This window comes from Musa acuminata, chromosome BXJ2-9 (assembly GCF_036884655.1).
Source record: "Musa acuminata AAA Group cultivar baxijiao chromosome BXJ2-9, Cavendish_Baxijiao_AAA, whole genome shotgun sequence".
Taxonomy (NCBI): Eukaryota; Viridiplantae; Streptophyta; class Magnoliopsida; order Zingiberales; family Musaceae; genus Musa; species Musa acuminata.
Genome location: NC_088346.1, coordinates 43,685,674 through 43,709,639, shown reverse-complemented (window position 1 = coordinate 43,709,639; position 23,966 = coordinate 43,685,674). Strand labels below are relative to the sequence as shown.

Here is a 23,966-nt window from a genome sequence, read left to right as displayed (position 1 = left end):
TTGAGCTATATGCTCCAACTATCTCCATTATATTCGTTTCTTTTGAGTATCCTCAAAATGAAACATTTTTTTTTCTCGATTATTTCGATTGTTTCTCTTTATTTATAAGGTATAAAATGATAAAAAAGAGATGTAATAATTGGAGTTTTGAATAACACAACATTTGATTTTTTTTATCTCTTTCATATTTTTAAATAAAAAATGCATTAAGCATTTTATCATTTATCGGTGTTGTTTCGTTTTCTTCCTATAATTTCATGGTCACATTAGTAGCAAGAAGACGACGGAAGGAAGGACGAAAAAAAAAAGAAGTGTTAGATTAACTCAACGATACTTATAATTTTAAAAATTAATGTACGTAAATAAAAAAAAAATGTTGAACCACTTAGATCAAGTTCACTATTTTTTAATTGATTATTATTTTTTTATGACCTATTTTACCCACACGCGAATCGATTAGATTCCAAAAATTTGAGAGGTACTTAAAGAGTATATCATCGTTTACTTCCATATGTTTTATAGTGAAAATATTTTATAGAATAAGTAATTTTTTTTGAGGGGATGAACGTTTTTTTAGTACGCAAAAGACTCTCAAATCATTATTTTAATCCCTTCCAATAATGTCAAAAAAAAATATTTTTTAATGATTTTTTTAGCCTTCGATGTATTTTTGATATGCTTATCTCATTTTTTTATTTTTATATTTCTTACGTGGAAAATCAATGTATTGATTGGTAGACAAAAATATGCTTATTCAAGCATATCTGTCTTTGCCTGATTTGCTCTCCTATATTTTGAGTGCTGACGCTATAAACATCGATCGTATTAGGTATTTGAATTAATAAATCAATTTTATTTTGAAAAATATTTTCTAAAATTAGATATGACGAGTGAAAAATAATTAAAGAAATACTTCGGAGTTTTCTTTCTTTTCTCTTTTTTTGGGGATATTAAACCGACCACAAGCGACATGAATAATCCAGCTAGGCTGCCGTACGACGTGTCGTCTTGTTGGAGTGAACACGTGGCTGGGGCGGTCCCTACTTCGGGAACCTGCTCGGACGCTACACGTGGTCAGACGGCTGTCGTGGACGGAACAGCTGATTGACGAGCTTCCCGGGATTGGGATTTGGCGTGTCCGTCTCGTAATCCGGTCTCGCGGGAGCCCGAGCGGGTCCGACCGGACCGCCTCGCTCTCGGCGTTCCCGATCAGGCGCCAACCACGAGGCATCTGATTCCTCGAACCAAATGGAGATGCCGTGCATGCATCCTCCCGAACCGACGGTCCGGGACCTGCCACGTAAGATCTCAGACGGAGTCGAACAGCGCACACGCGTTGCGGGCCCCACTCTCGAAGCGATTAATCATGGTGCCTGTGTGACCTCTGGAACAGACACGGACGGAATTCGTGTACCGATGAAGGTACCGACTTGTTGACTGGTCGATAGTGTGGGAGCCACAATAGAACCGTTCGTAACTCGGGTAATACGTCTGGGTAATTTAATATTTTATTACTTACGGCGATGCTTTTGGGATCCAAATAGTGACAGGCACGCCTTCCCCTATCATTCTCTCTCTCCCTTAATATTATTTTGGGCTGTTTGGTGGCGACTATTTCTCTTTCGACAACGGTGGCCGTGGAGATCGATCGAGCTGCTCGGTAGGGTTCGCTTCGTGCCTCCCTGTCCGATCCTCGAGTCGGTCGCGCCGTTCGCTTTGAACGAGCAAAGGTGCGGTTTTTCTTCCCTTTTTATTCTTTGCCCTACCACTTGCCCCTTCGCTCAATGGTTGTCGATAGGTGGTGGCGTCATCGCTTCTTGCTTTGAGTAATCAAAGGTGCGATTTTTCTCTGATTTTTTGCCCTACTCCTACACTTCTCCTGTTCTAGATGGGTCGTGCCGTCGCACCCCTGATTCGGGAGAAAGCGACGGAATTATATATTTTTTCTGATCGTTCCCGAGGTCTTCTCCCGGCTCAGGGGCCGATCTGGTTTCTGAATTGATCTCTGTGCTTGTTTATTGGGTATGGCGATGGCAAGTCGTGAGGCTCCGTCTAAGGTGAAGAGGCGGATTGGTTTTTATTCGCATGTTTGGATGTTCTTTCTGCGTGCGTGATTGTGTTTGAGGGTGCTGGGGTTGGAATTCGCTTCAATTCTTCTGATAAAGTATCGTCTTTCGAGCCGCTTAGCTCGTGTTTTGACACAAGACGCGTCTGAAACTTGTTCTTGCGAGTTTTGTGTTGTTTGCGATGTGGAAGTTCCTGAATTCGATTGGTTTCTGAAATTTCAGATGATCGATTGTTTGATGGCTCGGTGATTAATTTGGTCTATAGGGTTGCTCTTAAGATTATTGAATCTGTCCGAGTCTATCTTTCTGTATGATCCTCCTGAAGTTTTGATGCTGGCGCAATCTGAAGTCTGTAATGTTATGATGTTATCTATATCTCATCTGTTTGTGTTTGTGTGATTCCAATGCACGTTACAACGAGTCATTGTTGGGTCTCCAAGGAATTTGCATTTTTTCTAAAGAATTATTTCTTTAAATATGAGTGCTCTGGAGGTTTTAACTTGGAATTTTTGACGATAATCTCCAATTGCATGATGAACAAATATTGCCCATCATGTTGCTGATGTATGTTCTTTATTGATTCCCTACATGTACATGGTCTGACATATTTAGACGTGACATTCATTATTCTCTTCTTTTACTTTCTTCCGTTGGTCTGCTTGTTTGAATTAGTGTATTTTTGTGGTGGACCTTATGACTTAAAAGTGCAGTGCTGAATTGCAATCATTCTTGGTGAATACTTCTCATTAAAGACTGTTTTTCTTGTTATAAAGTTTCCAACCAGTTGTCATGAATGTTGTTGTGTACATAACTTCATTTTGACATATAACTTCATGGAAATGCTTGATCAATTTGCATATTTGATGGGAAAACAGTTTTTTTGACAGAGCAAGCTTATTACAGATCTTTGTATCTCTTTACCTTTTACTGTGGTGTCGATTTTTAGTTATGCATTATATTTTGATGCTAACTATTTTCTTATAACATGTTGTCCGAAAAAAAAGAAAGGATCCTCTTTTCTCTTTTAAGTGCATGTAATACTGATTTTCAGAGAAATGAAAACTTCTGAGGAAACTACCATATATTTTTTAAAATCATATACAGATTTGGAAAGTGATGCACATTGGAAATTTGTTTGAGATGATTATTCGCTGAGAATATATATAGTTACTCATCATGTTGTCTAGTTAGCAAGTGTGATAAGTTAGATTGCTTGATTTGCTTTGGGCTAATGCCTATCTCTGATTGTCTTTATGCAGAATCCTGCTGCTGTTGACTCGAAGCCGAAACCATTAGATAGCACTTCTAGTATGGCTGTCTCCATGAAGAATGTTGATTCAGCTTTTCAAGGAGCTGGCCAAAAGGCGTATCCTCACAATAGCTTCCTTTTATCGTACTTAATTCTCTGTTGGTTCACCTTCCAATTTTGTTGTTGTTTAATCTGAGATATGTAAGGATATCGTAATAATTAACAAAATAGAAGAGTTGGTATTATCAACATCTATGATTAAGATTACCCAAAAACCTGGAAGAAATCATAAGAGAAATGTAGTTAACATGGTCCAAAAATCTGAGAGCAGACTAACTTGATTGATGAGACTTAATTTATAAAATGATGGAACTTTCTTAAATGTCTCGCGTCCATCTGATTGTATAATTGAACATGAATTTAATCAAAGTTGTACCCTAAAGTTTTTTTGCATTGGATTATCATCAATAATGGTTTGAATCGACTTTGGCCTTTGATCTTGTACCCTAAATTTAGGATACAAGTAAATGAAAAGGTTGTGGAATTCTAGGCTCTTTTTTCAATGCTTGATGCCATGTTGAGATGGAAACTGCATAGGTTAATTGTTGACTTGCCTGAAAATAAAATTGTACAACATTTTGGAGGAAGCAGATCAAATATATGGTCTGAAGAGTGGTAAGATTGTGTAGAATAACTAATGCAGTGGAAAAGCATTTGCAGTTCTCATCAAGTGGATCCTGAACCTGGAGACTTTTAAGGCTGAGTCCAGATTAAAGCTGTTCTAGTGCACATTTTTCAGCAAGATAATCATAAAAACGGTATAGCTAAATAGTAGTATGTTGTACCCTGCAGGTAAAGGTGGTATATGTTATTGAAAATTTGTCTATTTGTTGCTGTTATTAGCCTTCCATGGTTCTTCACATGGTGTTATGTACTGGCTTTTTATTTCCTTAACAACAAACAGTGGATTGGAGATATGGCGAATCGAGAATTTTTGCCCAGTCCCTGTACCAAGTTCTTCCCATGGAAAATTCTTTACTGGAGATTCATACATCATTTTAAAGGTTATTTATTAGTCTTTTCTAGAAATGCTGACCCTGTCGTTTATTTGTTGCCAGTATTTTTTCTGTAGATTCATGAGAATGAACTTAGACTATCATCTGAGATCATGCTTGTACACTCTTAAGGTTTTTTTTCTCTCTAGAAAAGAAACAGTTAAGGCAAGTTGGAGAAGATGGGGTTAAAAAAATTTAATTTATTAAGTTTGTGACTATATTAAAAAATAGCACGAGAGAATGCAATATGCCATTCTCATTAAGTTGTATGTATGTACTTTTGTTCATTTAGTCTGCAGTTGTTCCATTCAGTATTTTTCAATTTTGTGGATAAAGTAACATGATTTTGGTGCAGCTCATAGGAGGAATTTTACTGTTAACTGTCAAGTCATGGTGTCTCCTCTTTCCTTGGTCTTTGCAATTTCTTCAATCTATTATGCTGTAAGGTCAATAATTTGAGAATAATTACTGAACATGCCTCATGCCAATAGGAACGATGTCTGGTCAAGATTTTTTGAATATCTGAATATACTTGAGCAGCTTAAACTGGGTTTGGGTTCCCTTTAATCAGGTTTGTGATGAGTTTGACTAGAAAAATCGGTACAGAGACAGGTTTGGATTCAAATAGATGAAATTCATGGGTCCAGTGCTGTTGGCATTCCTAATATTTTATGGTAATGACAGCACATTGTATTTTTGGTAGTCATCTTACAAACACTCTTAAGCCCTGTGGGTTGGTACTTCAGGTAATTGAGTCTACCTGAACCTGTTTAAATCATGTTCGGCTACCTTTTAATTGGGTTTGGTTTGAGTTCAGTAGTCTACTAGGTGACAAAAGTCGGGTTCGAGGTTGGTTTTGGGTTTGGGATGCCTAGGTAGTTAGTCAAATTGGGTGAAATTTGTGAGTATCCTACCTGTTGTCAATTTACCCCATGCTTAATAGTGTCTTCTTCAGGATGTAAAGTTCAAAATTCTCTTTGTTCTCAAGGAACTAGACATATTATTACATATATTGTTTTACCACTTTGCGATTCTATATTTACTTTTTCCAAACTGTTACATTTTGTGAGATCAGTGTTTATCAAATGTTGAAGCTATTGAATCTTTGTTCTTTGCACAGACAACTGCCTTAAAAAGTGGTGCCCTTCGTCATGACATCCACTATTGGCTTGGTAAAGATACTAGTCAGGTCAGATGGAAGTCCATACATTCAATATATTGTTGCTTGAACTACTACTTTTTGAAGAATAATGTTGTCAATGATTGGTCTTAAACATTAATGTCTACAGGACGAAGCTGGAACTGCTGCTATTAAAACTGTTGAACTAGATGCAGCCCTTGGGAGCCGTGCTGTTCAATATCGTGAAATACAAGGCCATGAGACTGAGAAATTCCTCTCTTATTTCAAACCTTGCATTATACCACAGCAAGGTGGGGTCTCATCTGGTTTCAAACATACTGAAATTAATGAGCAAGAGCACACCACACGATTATTTGTTTGCAGAGGAAAACATGTTGTCCATGTCAAAGAGGCAAGTCATTTGTGTAACTAATCTTATTTGAAATTATGTAGTGGAAGAATCTCACTTAATATTTTTAAGTTTTTTTATCATCAGGTTCCTTTTGCTCGATCATCTCTTAATCATGATGACATATTCATCCTGGATACAAAGTCCAAAATTTTCCAGTTTAATGGATCTAATTCATCTATACAAGAGAGAGCTAAAGCTCTTGAAGTTGTACAACATCTCAAGGATACTTACCATGAGGGGAAGTCCGAAGTGGCAGCTGTCGGTAAGTTCTCTTTTGAAAGTTCTGATGTGAGGTTTTACTGACAACAAAAGACTTTTTAGTCTTTCTGACTTGGTGAATAATTGATAGAGGATGGGAAGTTGATGGCTGATGCGGAGGCTGGAGAGTTTTGGGGATTGTTTGGTGGCTTTGCTCCTCTTCCACGAAAGGCAGCATCTGAAGAAGATAAAAAATTTGAGCCCTCCTCCACAAAACTGCTATGGTAATTCATTATCAAGGCACATTTCTGGAGTTTCATGTTAACCATAGAATCAACTTGTAACAGAATTACTTGATGCACATCACTGATAGAACCATTTTCCTTTTCAGTGTTGTGAAAGGGCAAGCTTTGCCTGTTGAAGCTGATTCATTGACAAGGGACTTATTAGATACAAATAAATGCTACTTGCTGGATTGTGGAATTGAAGTTTATATATGGATGGGCAGAAACACATCTCTTGAGGAGAGGAAAAGTGCAACATCCGCAGCAGAAGTAAATTCATTGCTTTCTTGAGTTTCATCTTTTATTCTCTTGGGCATCATTTGTGTAATCTCGTGTAATCTCACCTGCATACATGTGAAATGAAAGTCTTGACATGATTCCTTTGCATATAGTACGTCCACCTCCTTAAGAAAATCAGGGTCCTTTTGGAAGTTATAAGTGGTGCGTCATACTTTGGCCAATCGGAGGTGAGCAATATTCAACCTTCCATTTGGCCTCCTGTGTTGTGTGGGCACTAAGTCTTGGCCCTGCAAAGGTAGTGGAATCCACCAAGGACAATGGCAGCAGCATTGTGAGGAGCCATTAGGGCCAACCATAGTGAAACCATGGAGGTGGTTTTTAGGTTATATGTCCATATTTGAAAGTCAGGGTGGTTCTTTTGAATGGTTGTGGAGGTGAATCCCTATTGCAGGTTCATCAGAGGTGCTAAAAATGAAGAGAAAGGACCAGTTGCGCTGATTTGATTTTCATGTATCGTTAGTGTGATTTGCCTATTCTATTCACTGTAACTTATCTTTTAGCCTGTTTTCTTGGCCACAAACAACTTGCTTTTTGAAAAATTCCATTTAGAATCTCAAAGGCCTTTTAGAAACTTTAATTTCAATTCATTGTGGGTTCTATATGTTAATGCACATATAGCATACAGGAATTACTACGTGAACCTGCCAGACCACATGCTCATTTTATTCGCATAATCGAGGGTTTTGAGACTGTATCATTTCGCTCCAAGTTTGATAAGTGGACACAGAAAACTGAAGTGGCTGTATCTGAGGATGGAAGGGGCAAAGTTGCAGGTTAGTTGATGACACCCAAACTTTTAAAAATATTTTGGATCTAGATAAAGATCTTGTTGTGCAAGCTATAAGGCTGTTGTTTCCTTCTGTAGCTCTTCTTAGACGCCAAGGACTAAATGTTAAGGGTCTCACAAAAGCTGCTCCTGCGAGAGAAGAACCTCAACCATATATTGACTGCACTGGAAATTTACAGGTGCTGTTATAATTCTTTGTCCTTATTCAGATTTATCTCCATAAAAAGGCTGGTGTCTCTTTGCAGGTTGTGCTTTTAAATGTATCCTAAGCCTATTTTCAAATTAATGCACAGGTTTGGCGTGTAAATGGCAAGGAGAAGACTCTTCTTCCACCATCTGAGCAGTCTAAGTTTTATAGTGGAGATTGCTATATTTTTCAATATACATATCCTGGGGAGGATAAAGAGGAGTATCTTATTGGTACTTGGTTTGGGAAGAAGAGCATTGAGGTAAATTTTGCGAGAAGTTCATTGCACATATTTTTCCAAGTATGTCCTAGAAAATGTTGATGTTGAACATGGGATGTTGTACTTAAGATTAAGATGTTGTACTAGCTAAACTGTTGCTAAAAGAATTAATGTTTTTGTGCAAGAATAGTGATTTTTGCTGGACTAGATATTCATTGTGGCAAAGTTCATTCTTTTATTTGTTTCCAAATTCTTGTAGCATATCTGTATAATTTTTGGTCGTTTATATTATGTATCATCTCATAGGTTATGATTATTCTCCTATACTGCAGTTTTTGTTTCTTTATTTTTATCTTTGAAGGTATGCAAATTAAGAGATTTTTGGAAAAGAAACAACAATTTTTGAGATGAAAAGTATAAAAAGGTTATAAGACAATTGCAAGGCGATTTATGCTTTATGGGTTGGAATGCTGTTGTGAAACAGTATATCCAAAATGTTAGTGTCACTAAGATGAAAATGTTGAGATAAATATGTAAAGATATATTAAGATGGATTTTATTTTCATGAAGTGTTAGGAATAATGGATCGATTCAGATTGGTGGTGCAAGGAAGTCAAGAGGAAGATCCGAATATTTTTAGAAGGATCAGTTCAGATTGGTGATGCAAGAAAGTATAGGCGAAGATCCAACTTTCTTAGAACAATTAAAAGACATTTAAAGTTTCTTACTTTGTCTACTGTGTTACCCTCAATAAAGCTCATTGGTGGAAAAGATTCATGAAGCTGATTCAAAATAGTAGGGGTCTTATGGTGAATGGTAATGTGTTTGGTCCTTCTTAAGCAACTAATATAATTCACTGCCTTGTTAATAGGATTATAGATTCTGATGGGCAAGTATCTCTATTGGAAATACATGGTATGGTTGACTATGAGGTTTGCTGTAGCAAATCTTTATAGAGTTTTATCATCCTTTATGAGATGGAGTGATGTAGCAATTTGGTGGTGGGGTTTACGTTATTAGTGTTGTAGAAAATATACTGGGAACATAGGAAATTGGTCATCAATGTAAACAAGACATCAGGGCCTCCAGAGAATATGCTTAGGGCTGATGAGAGGATAATGAACTTGAAAGATGGTAAAAAAGGATGAGGAATGTTCCAAACAAAACAATGGCAAGGGAACAATTACAAAAATATTGAGTAACTAAAGGTAACAAATGAGATTTAGTGGAACGGAAAGGATTCAAACAGAAAGCTGATGCATGGTAGAAAGAGAAATTTTTATAGTCAACGGAAAGGATTCAAGCAGATAAGCTGATGCATGGCAGAAGAGAATATTTTCTAGTCACAAAGCCATGAAGGTCATTTCTAGTGCATCTTCTGTTTTCTGAAAACTTGATGCATTCTGGATGTATGAGATTATTGCAATCTGAACTACTCAAAATCTAATAGTTAAAATTTGAATAAATCAATGTGCTAGGCATTTATATGCTTTCTTTAAATGTAAAGGTTAATAAGGTCGATTACATTGATTTGGCAATGTTGTTGCATTATTTCATGCTGATTCCTCCATTTCTTGTATTGTGCATGGTTTGACCTGGATGAGTTACTTAAGAACCATAAGTTTATGTCTTAAGTCAGATCAAATACTTCATGGTTGACAAATCATGATGACTGAAATACTTTGTGTCATAACAACATCAGTTAGCTTCTAACTCTTTGTGGCTTATTTAAAAATGGTCTCTTTTCTGATAGCCATTTTGAATTATGCACCTCATCATTTAAACAAGCAACTGGTAATAGTGGAATAGTGAAGAAATCATCAACCACACGTTTTATAGCTCACTAGTATTTGTTGTAATCTGAAGCAACTCTATGCAGGAGGACAGGACTGCAGCTATCTCACTTGCAGGAAAGACGGTTGAATCTCTAAAGTCGCAGGCTGTTCAGGTGACCTGTCAGTTGCAACTAATGTTGAAATTATGCAGATCACTGTTATATTAAATTCAAAAGAGCTAACCATTTCCTGTCTATGTACTCCTAGGCTCGTCTTTATGAAGGAAAAGAACCCATACAATTCTTCTCTATTTTCCAGAGCTTCTTAGCATACAAGGTTTACTTGCACAGAAATCTTTTCTCTAGGAGCAGACTCTTGCTTTGCAACTGGTTCTTCTTGGTGCACTTTTCCTTTCCAAGTCTGATAACTTTCTTTAAGCTTGTATGCTGAATTCGCAGGGTGGTCTTAGCTCTGGATATAAGAATTTTGTGGCAGAAAACACTATTGCTGATGAGACATACTCAAAGGATGGTGTTGCTCTTTTCCGAGTTCAAGGTTCTGGGCCAGAAAACATGCAAGCGATACAAGTCGAACCTGTATGTTTTGCATAAACTCTGTTTCAATTGCTTTCCTTACTGAAAGAAAGATATTTCATATTATTTATACTCATCCAAGTAATTTCTTTATATATGATAAAGCTTCATGCTCTTTGTTTGATCAGGTAGCGTCATCTTTGAACTCATCTTACTGTTATATACTACATAGTGCTGATACTGTTTTCACATGGTTTGGAAGCCTGGCCACCTCTGTGGACCAAGAGCTAGCTGAGAGATTGCTAGATCTGATTAAGGTTTGTCAAGTTCTGCTTAATATATGTATCGGTCTTGTAACCTTTTTGTGGTAAATTATATGCTTTGTTAGCATATGAATAAATCAAAAATTACTTCTTAATTACCATTGTCTTTATATTTTTATAATCATTTTAAGAATTTGCAGGAAGCTGTAAGTTATGATTTATATATTCAAACCTCCACAAAACCATGATCTGCAATGCCCTTCTTTTTAGATTTAAGTGAGTACATTATTAAAATTCTTGTGCATGCTCTTGATCCTCAAATCTTTATTGGGGTACATCTTGTACCTCGCAGATAACAGTTCAACTGGACATAACTGGAAGCAACCAGTTCAGTTTTTGTTACTTGATTTTGCAGCCAACTAGTACATAATGATTAAATTTTTATCTCTTAAGTTCTCCATCACCCATCTCTTAACCAAATTCTCTTAAGAGTGTGCCACAACAAACCCAAATAACATACTCCTTTTGGAGAACTTGTCTAAAGATCTGAGCCAATCTTCCCCCCTTTCATAGCTGGATTGTTATATAGATGTGGAAACCTGTGATTCTTGTAGTCTTCTGTTGCATGCAAGCTAAATATGTCTTGCCATATGGTTAGCTGTTTATGTCTTGTTTTGTTTTTTGAATTTATGCCCCACTGGCACCATTTATCAGGTTCCTACATGTATCCTGTATTGATTTAGATTTTGTAGGTGTTACATAACTGCTATAAGAACATGCATCTTTTTTCAATTAATTTTGGGAGGTTGATAAATCAAGGAAGCTTCCTATTTGCAAAAGTCGTTTGACTAGAAACATATAAAAAGAAATGTCTTTCATGTGGACCATATGTCTGTAACTATGATCTAGTTGCAACTTGCAACTGAGCTAGTATATGATAATCGTAAGGCATGATATACAACCATCACATGCTGTGGTGCCCAACTGTTTTGGGGCCTTTGGCAATCAGAGCCATGCAGCGGTGTTAATATTTTATAATTTTACATAACAATTCTAGACTAAATTAATTTGATGTTACATTCTAAAACAATCATCAGCTTAAAGTAGTTATTAGAGTTGAATTAATAACCATTTGTTTCATGCACATATCCATGGACCCAAGTCCTCTAGCTTATAGCTTATGATGTCTACTAGTAGAAATAACTAAGAGTTGTACATGGAATTTTAATTGCCCATTAAAAATGCTAATATGTACTTAAAACTAATGTCAAAGTAATTTTTATAACTAAGACATCCAAGTTCTTTAAAACATTTTTATTTTTATTTTTGAAACATTGTGTTTGATTAATCGATCAATTTGATATCTGGATCGAGTATGTTTAGGTGATGACATCCACTAAAGTTAGTCTGGTGGTTTATCTAATAAATTGGGTGTTATTAATATATGTCAAATTTCTTGGTAATCATAACTAAGTGTTCTAATATTATTGCTGAAGTACATCAGAAAAGTCATTACACTATGTTCTGGCTTTTTTTTTTTTTTTTTTTTTTTATAGGTTTCTATGGATGCCATATTAATTGAAAATGTTAGTGGAATTTATTTTTTCAGAGCGTAAAATGCCTATGGATTGAGTTTAGCCACTTCTCTGAAGATCTGCTTTTATTTATTTTGTTGATTCAGATTTACCTAGGTTCTATGAGTTTATTTGCAAAGGAAGAAGGGAGGATGCTGTTATTATGTATTAACTACTTGTATGTTTTGTCAACGTTTACAGCCAAATATTCAGACAAAACCACTAAAAGAGGGAACAGAAACTGAACAATTCTGGAGCCTACTGGGAGGCAAATCTGAATATCCCAGTCAGAAAATTGGAAAAGAACAAGAAAGTGATCCCCACCTGTTCTCATGTACTTTCTCAAAAGGTAGGAAGTCAGTGGTACTGTTATCTATCTAATTTCCTTAACTTTCATATAGTTCTTTTGCATGTGTTGCTAAATTTTTATATGTTCTGTGTGTCAAACCAACTTATGATGCTATGTGTGGCAAATTTGAAGGCACTCTGAAGGTGTGTAGTGTGAAGTCTCTGGAAACCTCTTTTACAAATTTTGATCCACTTGTTTACTGTGGTTGTTAAGCTGTCAAATGCATTGTGCTGTCTTTTCAGGTGACAGAGGTTTTTAACTTCACTCAAGATGATTTGATGACGGAGGATATTTTTGTTCTGGACTGTCGTTCAGACATCTTTGTTTGGGTTGGACAACAGGTGGACTCAAAAACCAGATTGCAAGCTTTGAACATTGGAGAGGTATTGAGTACTTGTCCTTTTGCAATTTTTGTTTCTACTACTTGCCTTTTGCGATCATAGTTAACAACCTTTCTTTTTGATCCTCATGTCTGTCTTTCTATATGCCTTTTTAACCAGAAATTTATTGAACAAGATTTTCTTATGCAAAATCTCTCAAGAGAGACTCCATTGTTCATTATTATGGAAGGAAGTGAGCCTCCATTCTTCACTCGATTTTTCAACTGGGACTCTGCAAAATCAGCGGTAAGGATTTGGATGTAAAGTTGAATACTTTAAATTATCAACTGATAACCTTTTATTGACATTGTTTTTAACTTGCTTTTGCTGCATCCTCTGGAGGTTTGTATGGCCTGTCAATTAGATATTAGTGGATGTAGCTCAAAAGTCAATTAGGTATATAACAAGCACCTAATGAATTCCCTTTTTCTTTTTTGTTTCAGATGCATGGTAATTCCTTCCAGAGGAAGCTAGCAATCGTGAGAGGTGGAGTAACTCCAACATCAGATGTAAGTCACAAATCCTTTCAGCTGGTAGATTTCTCTGATAGATTACATATGTCAGTGAGTTCTCATTCTTCCAAGGATCCATGGGCTGGTCATGTGACAGCATGGGCACGAAATCATAGGTGTCATGTCCAGCTGTAACTCAAGTTGGTGATAGAGCAACTAGAGGTCATAGGAAAATATTCATGTGAATCCTCTCCTTGGTTATAAGGATGATGTCCTAGTTATGCTCTGTTCTTCATTGCTTCATGCTTTTGTTTGGTTGTAGAAGAGAAAATACAATATTCTGAAATGTTGTCTATGAGAACTTGCCAAACTTGTTGCCCTATTCAACAGTGCAAGCTTGCATGATCGCCAACAGGGAGAACTTGTCCTTTTCTTCTTTTCAGCAATGCAAGTTTATTTTGTTGCCTCAACGTGCTTTTAGACTTGGTGGACTAGGGAATAGTTACAACATATCCTTATCCTGAATTCTTTAGCCAAACTCCCCAAGTCTTATTGAGTAAAGAATACAATGCCAGATTCTGCAACTGTAAAGCTACAAGGCTAGATGAAAAAAATATTGGTATCTTATTATGTCTAAGCTGGTTCTTACTAGTTTCCATGTGTCTTAACCGGTAGTACGATCAAATCTTTCTACTCTTGCAATTTTCTTTTACAATATATTCCTTTACTAATAATACCTCGTCTCTCATGTTCGATTTTCTTTCCTGAAAAAACTTATATGGGAAGTTCCTGATTGGATATTCGTCTCTTGCTCTCAGAAGCCCAAGCGACGAGTGGCACCATCTCATAGTGGGAGATCAGCAGTGCCGGAGAAATCTCAGCGTTCAAGAAGCATGTCTTTCAGCCCTGAACGTGCTCGGGTTAGAGGAAGATCTCCTGCATTTAATGCACTGGCAGCAAACTTTGAGAATCCAAATGCCAGGAATCTCTCAACTCCTCCTCCAGTAGTTAGGAAACTTTATCCGAAATCTGGGTCACCTGATTCTGCAACGGTGGCTGCAAAATCAGCAGCAATTGCCACCCTTTCTTCTTCTTTCGAGCGGCCAAAGGAAGTGATGATACCAAAAGTATCGAAGGGTATGTGATCCTATTTTCTGAAGGGATAGGTTTGTCTTCAAGGAATACACTCTGTGCTGACGTTTTAAACCCTTTGAATTTCTTTTGCTGAAGTGAGCCCTGAGAACATGAAGCCAAAACCAGAAGCGGACACCAAGGAGAGCATGATCGCAATGAGCAATAGAATTGAAACTCTCACCATACAGGAAGATGCAAAGGAGGGTGAAGCTGAAGATGAAGAGGGGCTGTCAATATTCCCCTATGACAGGCTGAAAACTGCATCCATGGATCCTGTTACAGATATTGATGTAACCAAGCGAGAGGTATATTATCCATCCAATCGACTGATGCTTAGCTGGAACTTCCATCAAGGTCTAATTCCTTTATTCCGATCGCAGACTTATTTATCCTCCGTGGAGTTTAAAGAGAAATTCGGCATGACAAAGGAAGCTTTCTACAAACTACCCAAGTGGAAGCAGAACAGACTCAAAATAGCCCTTCAGCTGTTCTAGGACTGCCAAACCCCCAGATCCAGCTGGCATCCTACTCTAGTACAGTTCAAGTTATGATTTCTCCCATCCGGTTTTTAGTTAGTTCAGGCAAGAACCCCTAGTATTGCAAGGGGACAGTGTCGGTCATCGTATTCTTTTGCTGCTTCGAGTCCGAAATCGCAGTCTCTCCATCAACACAGGTTTAGCAATTTTTCTCTTTTGTTTGAGCCATGTTTTATTGGTCGTGCGGAGTGTTCTTTTCGTCGTCAAAGGTTGTTTTGCTGAGCTTGCAATTTTTTTTTCGTTTGTTCATTTCTGAATTGTTTCAAAGGTGAGACAGAGGTTGTCCAAAAAAAAAATGATGTCATATGATGTAATCGAAGGGCATGAAATGTGTGTACAGTATAGCCTAAACACATTTATGTTTGGAAACCAGTTTGCACCTTGTTTGCTCAATAAAGCCTGATTCTTTTGTGTGTAGAGCTTCTTCTTCTCAGTACCTCTTCATTGCTGCTCTTATCTGAGTTCAATCTTATCCATTCTTTCTTACTCGAAAACTTGTGCAGACAAATGTCTCACCTATTGTTTCCTTCTGCTCCTATCGATAGGAGTTGGCAAAATGATGTACTTCTATTTTCCTTGAAAAAGGTATAATTATTTTCATTCCCCAAACATAATGTTCATGAAAGCAGCTCAAGAACAAGAAGCACAGACAAAGAAGCATATGACAAGAACAAGAAGCAGAAAGGGAAGAAGGAATAGAGAACTGTTGCATGGATTCAGATAATGTCAGTTTCCAGCCCCAGCTTTCTCCTATTCCAACCCACGTACAAGTCCTTGGACTTGAACAAGCCAGGGATGTACCCACTCACTGTGGTGAATGGAAACTGAGCCACTGCCTGTCTCCTCCCCAAGGAAACGACTGCCGGTGCTGCTGCTGCTGATCTCGGCTTGTACACGGCCATCTTCTCCTCCTTCCCTCCTCTCAGCAACAGCTTCATGTTCTTGGCAGCCACCGCAGCGTGCTTGCGTGCTGAGAACCCCTGTTTGATCTCCTGTGCACACAGCAGATTCCACATCAACTAAAGGTCATGGTTGTAATGCACAGATCAAGTGGATGGAAACCACTTACGGGAAGATCAACTACGTCGCCAATGGCGAACACGTTCTTCCGGCCTCTCACCCTCAAGTTCTCGTCCACCTTCAACCTCCCAAACCGATCCAGGTTATCCTTGAGCAGGGTGTGCTGCAGCCATGAGGAACCCAGCGGCCTCCCCGCGCACACGAAGTGACAGTCGGCGGTGATGGTTGCTCCGGCGGAAGTCGTGAATGATCGCTGCCCCTCGGAGATGGCGTCCAGGTCGATGGAGTGGCCCAGGAGCACGTCGACCCCCTTCGACTTCAGCCATCTGAGCGCCTTCTCGGAAGCTTTCGGGCCGAGGATTTGAACCAGTCTTGGGCCTTCGTGAACGAGCGTCACCTTCTTCTCCGGGTAGTCCGCCGCGATCTCTGCAGAGAGCTCGACGCCGGTTCGGCCTCCTCCGATGACCAGCACGGAGCTGGAAGATCTTATCCTCTTGTTGTCTGAGAGAATCATGAGATGGCATGGTAAGAGGCTTCTGCATGCGTATCTGAAGAGGAAGAAGCAGAAGAAGAATGATCACTGGAATTGCCTTGCTTGAACTGCTCGAGCCTGTCCTTCCTGCTCCTTGGCGTGGAATCCACATGGCCGGTGGCGATGACGAGATAGTCGTATGCAAAGGCGCGACCCTCCGCGGTCAAGACCTCGGACTCGGTGACGTCGATCGCGGGCGACGCCGTGACTCTGGCATTGCTGAGGTAGTCGGTGTGCTGGATCAGCGATCGCTCTGCAAACGGTGGCTCCACCATCGATCTGCTCCTTGCCCAGGGGACCTCGTAGTATTCCTTCCTGGTGTCGGAGGAAGAGAGGGACACATGAGAGAGAGAGAGAGAGAGAGAGAGAGAGAGAGAGAGAGAATTGGGATCTTACGAGTCGATGAGGACTACATCGGCGTCAAACTGCATGTGCTTGGCGAGCATGGCGCCGGCGACGCCACCACCCACAACCACCACCTTCCTGTCGCCTGCTCCTGCTTCCATCGCTGAGGAACTCCGCACAGAGATCGAGTAGCGAGCTAGCTGGGTATAAATCCCTGATCCTGATGCATCGTTCTCCCTCCCCTGCTTTCCTCTCTGCTTCCTTTTTGGCTTTGCGGGAAGGAGAAAGAGGACGAGGCAGCGGACGCGGCAGAGAGACTTGGATCCTTTCCTCCGAACCGTGGCCGTCTGATGTCTTGACTTTCAAACGTACGGCCGAGATGACACTGGATCCATCTTGAGCTCGCGTCTTCTCGAAATAAAGTCTTCGACAAGATTTTGACTTGTTCTTAATTAATTATAATTATATATATATATACAAATAATAATAATAATAATAATAATAAAGTAGATAAAAAAATGGGGGCTGACAATTTCCAAGCCAGTGCATGTATTGAAAAGTATGAAGTGTGTGTGACTATTTAGTTGATATAATTTAGAGTTATGATTTGAAAAATGAAATGGAGAATCATATTTGAATTTTCATTTTTGAATGCCATTGAAATCTTATTTGTGGAATTTAAATCCTAATAAAATAAGACCAAATAATATTTATTAGCGATAAAGCATTCTTAATTTCTTGTAATCATTAAAATCGCATAAATTAAAGGAAAAAATACATATTACTACAATACGTTTATTTGATTGTACTAAAGTTAGTTTTGATTGTTTTAATTAGTATATTGATTCGGAGTCAATGAAGATCGAATCGTAAGTTGATTTCAATCGATTATCATTTTTGTCCAATTTGGTTCACATCAAATCATATAAAACTATATGGGAGTGCTCACAATAATATCTCTTTATGTTTAAGCTAATCCAATTTATAAGATTTGACTTTTGATTTTTTAGAGAGGTCTATCTCTCTAAGAGCTCCTTTTTATAGTCAACTCCTAATATAGTTATTCAAACTTAATTATGATGCACAAATCTGAGTTGTAATAACATTCAATCTATTCAAGCTTACACTAACGTAAAGCTGTTGTTACTTAGTATCGAGGTGTCGATCATGTAACTTACTTTTGATAGAATTTTACTTCGATTTAGATATTATTTTATAATAAAAAAGATAAAATTTAATTAAAATAACTTTTTACTAGTATTAATACATAAAATATGTAAAAGTACAATGATAATAATAGTTATGATGATCAATTAATTGATACATGAATTTTCATCATAGAACTGGCAGTAAGTAAAGGTTGAATGAAAGCAAGCCATGTATGTCTTGGTGAGTGTATGTTTTCTTTTATTTAGTAAAATATTCCTGCATATTTCTATTAACTGAGTGCAAAACAAAATATTCATGATCACAATATTTATATCAAATATATGCAATAACAAAATTTCCAAAGACAATAAAACATGTAGAACATAATTGCTCTTACTCTATGTGATTATCTTGCAGTTACTTATCCCCTTATTCTTCGAAATATTTAGGACTCTTATCTTATTTATTGAGAATTCAAAGGATTCAATTATTGTGAATTTACCTGATTTATCATGCTTAAGTCTATCACCAATCTTAGTTATCATTTTATTTTGTATTAAAGAAGACAATAACATTTATTAGGATATTTATATAATTAAATAAGTGTAAATAAAAATAAAAAGGAACCAAAATAGAGAGAGAAAAAAACTCGAGCTAAAATATTATTGTTATTCTTTAGTAAAATACAAAATAATTAGTGACATGATTAATATTTGTACCCAATCCAAAGTGAACGTGTAGGGTTCGATCGATCAATTACATCGACCATGTCAAAAGAATATTTCCTAAAATTTTCTTGATTTCATTAGTCACTCACTATTAACAATAATAAATCAGGTATAGCCTAGAATATGAAAACACTTTTCTTAGTTCTCGCATAAAGCATCTTACTGACTTGAGCTTCGAAGTGATATTGTTAGTTACATTAGAGTCCTATAATTTTTTTAAAATAAATTTTAAATTATTTTTTCTAAGATCTAATTTTCAGATCACAATAACTCTTGAAAATTGGATTTATTTAAATCGATTTCATGATATGGATCTCAACGATTAATTCTGACACTAAGTTGGTATATAGATTCTTTTTGGTGTTGAGATCATCCCATCTCAAGAACTGAAAATATGAGAAGGTGAAAGGTGGTTGCCATTTAGGCCAAAGATTGTTCTGAAACATGCCACAGGAAGAAGGTGAAAGAAAGACGCCTACTTGATTGCAGTATCACCAACACAAACTTGAACTCTGCAGAGTTATAGGAGAAGCTGCCTACCTTTTCAGCAGTGCTCACTTTATACTTTTGCAACAGCCATTTTAGTTGACATCTCCATTTCAAAAGAAGAATGTGGTGCTTAAGGCTTATCTCCAAGAGCACAATGGAGTCATTGACAGGATTAGGTGCACCCTTAGCAGATTGTCTTCATTCTAGGCTTCCCTGATCGACCTTTTTGCCACTTTCATGGAGGAATTATGATGTTTCAACATGATCATCAACTATCCCACCTGAAACTGATGAACTGTGCTGAAGTATCATGCTTATCTACTGCAGGAGCAATAGCATAACAAAATCTAGATTGGAGATACCATGAAGTTTGACAACCAATATAAGTAATGGATTTGGATGTGGACTTGCAATCACACACATCACAAAGCTGGATATTTCATTAATCTACACTGAAGAAGTTGCTGGTGGTCACTCTAAATGCACGGTGGTCTCTCCATTGATGCTCAGTATTTTTGTGGGGAGGACCCGCATAAGATGTGTTTCTGTTCTCTAGATTTCTGGTTGACCAATAGCAAGAGGAAGCCTAGGAAGCATGAACGGAAAAGGAAAGCGGAGTGGCATGGCCATCACCAAGGTTGCAGTATCCATTAGAGATCCTGCTGTTTCTTGATTGCATTGTTCTTCCACACAAGCTTAGTGCTCCATTACCGCCGGCCCTTCGAGAGAGAGAGAGAGAGAGAGAAAAGAAGTCAGCTAACAGAAGGCGGAAGATAATTAGGCAGTGGTGAATCTTAGAGTAGGACTAATTACAGTAGTTCTACTTTTTTAACGTTTCATAATTTATATTAAAATCTCTGAAATATTTAACTTAATTTATCATAAAGTCAACGATTTTACCGACGGAAGATATTGCTAGTCATATGTGCCCAGCAAGCCGATCACGTGAGTGATGGCACGTGTGACTTGATACAGAATCTTTTTGTTTATTATATTTTGACGTATATCACTTTATAACTATTGCATATATATATATATATATATATATATATATATATATATATATATATATATATATATATATATATATATATATATATATATATATATATATATATATATATATATATATATATATATATATATATATATATATATATATATATTGTGATGTCGTTGGATTTGTGCAATGGGAATTGGATCGTGATGAGATCACGATAATGAGATCGATTCACCTTTAAACACATATCCTAAATAATCCCGGTCATAGGTTACTCGAGAGGGACATCGTGATAACCGGATAGACTGGTGTGCTGTATACCCGTCCATATGATGGATGCAGCTGGTCTCATAGCTGCTCGTGTAGGGACACTAGGGATACAGTACAGGTGCTCATTGGAGAATGAGTTCATTGATTGATCCGCTTATGGAATGCTGGATGGTTGATGATGCCTTATTGTTAGACAGCGATTCCGTAGTCCTAGTGGTATATCTGATCCTTAGACTTGAGACACCAAGGATGTCCTGTATGAGTGCTCCACTCTTTGATACCAGACTTATAGGTTTGGCTATCCCAGATCTAGTACAGCTGGTCATTGGGAGTGGTAGTCGACCTTACGAGGGCTATTGAGTTTCGATAGAGGATCATCCACTCTCGGCGTCATGAGAGGAATATCCCATGTGTTCTTGCTCAGACAAATCCCTTGCCAGGGTCATTCGGGTTGAGAGAGAAAGAGTTCTCCGGGAGAATCCGATTAGAGCGAGACTTGAGTAGAAATCGTATGGGTTTGACACCACCATGCTCGATATACGGTCTCTGGGATATTAGATGGATGAGGGACTATATGTACATGGTAATTGAGGACAGACATGTCCAATGGATTGGATTCCCCTGTATCGTCTGGGGACTACGGCGTAGTGGCCTAGTACGTCCGTAGTCGATGAGTCGAGTGAATTATTACAGAGATAATAATTCACTGAGTTAGAAGGAGTTCTGACAGGTATGACTCACAGCCAGCTCGATATTGGGCCTAAAGGGTCACACACATATGGTAGGCATTGCGATGAGTAGAGGTTCGGATATGAGATATCCGACGGAGCCCTTGTCTTATTAGATGCAGATCCAATACCCACTAGGGAAGGACCCATTAGGGCTTGACACAGGATCTTTATAAATAGGAGGGATTCACAGCCTCATAGGCTAGAGTCTTTGCTTGCCTTTCCTATTCTCCTCTCCCTCTCCACCTCATAGTAGGCCTGGAGTTTTGAGGAGCGTCGTCGCAACCCTACTGTGTGGATCACCGCTAGAGAGGAGGACGCTTGACCTCCTTCACCCTCTCCTAAGGATCTGCAAGGAAACAAGGATATACGATCTCCCTAGGTAACACAATCTCTATACGTAGTTTTGTGTTTTGCGGATTTTTTTTTCTTGTTCTTTCGCTGCGCATATGATGTCACCCCCCAATGATTTCCCAACAGTGGTATCAGAGCCAGGTTGTTCGTGCGAATGATTGGTTTTGAACTGCGTGTGTTGTGTTTAAGAAGAATTTTGAGGTCAAAATCGTTACGCAAAAGTGAGAAAGGGCAGCAATAGTTATTGCCCTCGATCTGCGTGCGTGAAGCGCAGCCGAAGGCGGGCAGCACAGGGGCTGCGTCTGCAGTAGCCGGCCGGCGGCCTGCTTGTAGCAGCCTTGCTGCCGGTGGGGCTGGCAGCCCACGGGCAGCGGCGTTTGCCGCCGCTGCTCCCGCGGGCGAAACCCCCCCCCCCCCTCCCCACAGGGGCGGCCGCCTGGCGGGACAGCACCGCCTGCGGAGGCAGCGGCGCCCGCGGGGGAGCCCACCTGCAGCGGCAGCGCCGCCAGCGGGCGTGCCGCTTGCAGGTGAGGGCAGTGCCCTCGCCCCGCCGCACAGGCCGCCGCCAGCAGGGTGGCGACGGCGGCGACAGCAGCAAAGGATAGTATGGCATTAGGGTTTTCTGAGAAAAAGACAGTTTTACCCCTCGAAATTTGAGAAATTCCAGTTTCTGTCTTTTATCCAAATTACGAAAATATCCTTAGGAATTGAGAAATTCCCTACATGTCCCTGATTTCAGAAAAAATATTAATTAATTAAAAGGTTTAGTTGATTATTATTTTTATTATTATCTAGTAGTCCTACATGATTATGATTATTTATACATGTGATGTATGATGTGTGGACGGATGATCATGGACCGTGTGATGTGTGTAATTGTGATTATTATTATTGAGGTCTGCGAACCTCCATTATATTTCTCGTTTATTGTCGGGCCTGCGTGCCTATGATTTAGTTGTAATCACATGAGGAGGCGCAGCGGGAGCGTGGATGCGATAGCAGGACCCACGAGACGGACGATCGTGATGCATGGAGATGCATCAAGATGTCGACGGAACCGACGAGGATGAGATGGACGATCACAAGGGCATGGAGATGCACCGTTGCACACATAGATCTTGATGTGAGTGATTAGGCCTACTGGCTCAGGCCTAATCATATTAGGTTGTGGTCCATGATCATCTGATGTGATTGCTTATACACATACTAGATATGTATATATATTTGCATGCGATGTAGATATATATTAAATATCTATATGTGAGACCAAATTATAGAAACATCTCTCGATAATATTAAGTCGGTAAACGTAAGACAATTAGATTGACCCACGTGGCCTTTAATCGTTATGAGTAGGAACCGATTCCCGGTGTAGGTTGAGTTGGTCGAGTCCCTCGAGACTCACCTATATCGCGATTCGCTATCTTGCTTACGACATAGAGATGTCACCGGTGACCTGAGGGCATGGTATGCTTGGTCGAGTCCCTCGAGGGTATATCATCAAATCAGACTCATCTTGTAATGAAGGTGTTCACTTAACCAAGCATCATGGTTGGTCGAGTCCCTCGAGGTCATGGTGATTCGAAGGCCGAACAGGACGGGAATCACAAGGAGTTGTGATCGGCAAGAGTTGCCTACCTTTTAGGCTTAGTGTGATTGGTCAAGTCCCTCGAGGTTACACTAAGACGTTGATTAGATCCTGATCCCCACTAGAAGTCTGTCGGAGACTTCCGTTTCACGTGCTGAGGGTGTCGCGTGACTCGTTAGTAAAATAGTGGGAGCATATTAAGATAGAAGTCCATATCTTGATAGTTTATTTCTTGCAAAATCTGCATGTTATTCATTTCTGCTTCATCTTTATTTTCAGAAAATGTCGCTTTTAAATCCCTTACGTGGCATACTTGATGTCAACCGCCTCACTGGTCCAAATTATACGGATTGGCTCCGTAACTTGAGAATTGTTCTCACAGTGGAGAAAATCGTGTATGTCCTTGATACAGTGATGACTACGCCCGAAGAAGGGGCAAGCGAGGATGAGATCACTCGCTACGTGAAGTACATTAATGACTTCACTCTTGCTCAGTGCTATATGTTGGCCTCTATGACTCCTGAGTTACAGAGACAACATGAAAAGATGGATGCCAGATCCATTCTCCTGCATGTCCGCAAATTGTTTGAGGAACAGGGAAGGACTCAACGATATGAGATATCCAAGAGCCTTTTCCGCGCTAGGATGACTGAGGGGACATCGGTTCAAAACCATGTCCTAAAGATGATTGAGTGGATAGAGAAACTCACAGGTCTAGGAATGGTCCTAGAGGATAACTTGTGTGTGGACATTGTGCTTCAGTCCCTACCAGATTCCTTTTCACAGTTTATAATGAATTTTAATATGAATAAGCTTGAGGTGACTCTCCCAGAGCTCCTCAATATGTTGAGGGAGGCAGAGAGTACTATTAAGAAAGAGAAGCCAGTTC

The 23,966-nt window shown here is 38.9% G+C and overlaps 2 protein-coding genes across 3 annotated transcripts; one reads left to right on the top strand and one right to left on the bottom strand.

Annotated features, from left to right (window-relative positions):
* Nucleotides 1–1,575: 1,575 nt before the first annotated feature.
* Nucleotides 1,576–15,291, top strand: LOC103998723 (villin-3). Of its 2 annotated transcripts, none has more exons than XM_009420277.3 (23): nt 1,576–1,730; nt 3,326–3,432; nt 4,280–4,379; nt 5,491–5,559; nt 5,660–5,902; nt 5,987–6,164; nt 6,252–6,384; nt 6,492–6,654; nt 7,310–7,457; nt 7,550–7,650; nt 7,765–7,920; nt 9,758–9,826; nt 9,921–9,989; nt 10,112–10,249; nt 10,375–10,503; nt 12,225–12,372; nt 12,505–12,515; nt 12,615–12,755; nt 12,873–12,998; nt 13,196–13,261; nt 14,023–14,341; nt 14,435–14,643; nt 14,719–15,291. In XM_009420277.3, the coding sequence occupies exons 2-23, from the start codon at nt 3,377–3,379 to the stop codon at nt 14,830–14,832; spliced, it is 2,886 nt and encodes a 961-aa protein (XP_009418552.2). In that variant the 5' UTR covers nt 1,576–1,730; nt 3,326–3,376; the 3' UTR covers nt 14,833–15,291. The 2 variants fall into 2 exon arrangements, with proteins under 2 accessions (XP_009418552.2, XP_009418553.2); XM_009420278.3 differs by having other exon boundaries at nt 1,584–1,836.
* A 222-nt stretch (nt 15,292–15,513) lies between these two features.
* On the bottom strand, nt 15,514–17,059 carry LOC135623515 (uncharacterized). Its single transcript, XM_065126573.1, has 4 exons — nt 16,823–17,059; nt 16,485–16,741; nt 15,944–16,395; nt 15,514–15,866 (listed from the first exon to the last, which is right to left on the bottom strand). Exons 1-4 carry the CDS (start codon nt 16,930–16,932, stop codon nt 15,591–15,593), a joined length of 1,095 nt encoding a protein of 364 aa, XP_064982645.1. The 5' UTR covers nt 16,933–17,059; the 3' UTR covers nt 15,514–15,590.
* Between the last annotated feature and the right edge of the window lie 6,907 nt (nt 17,060–23,966).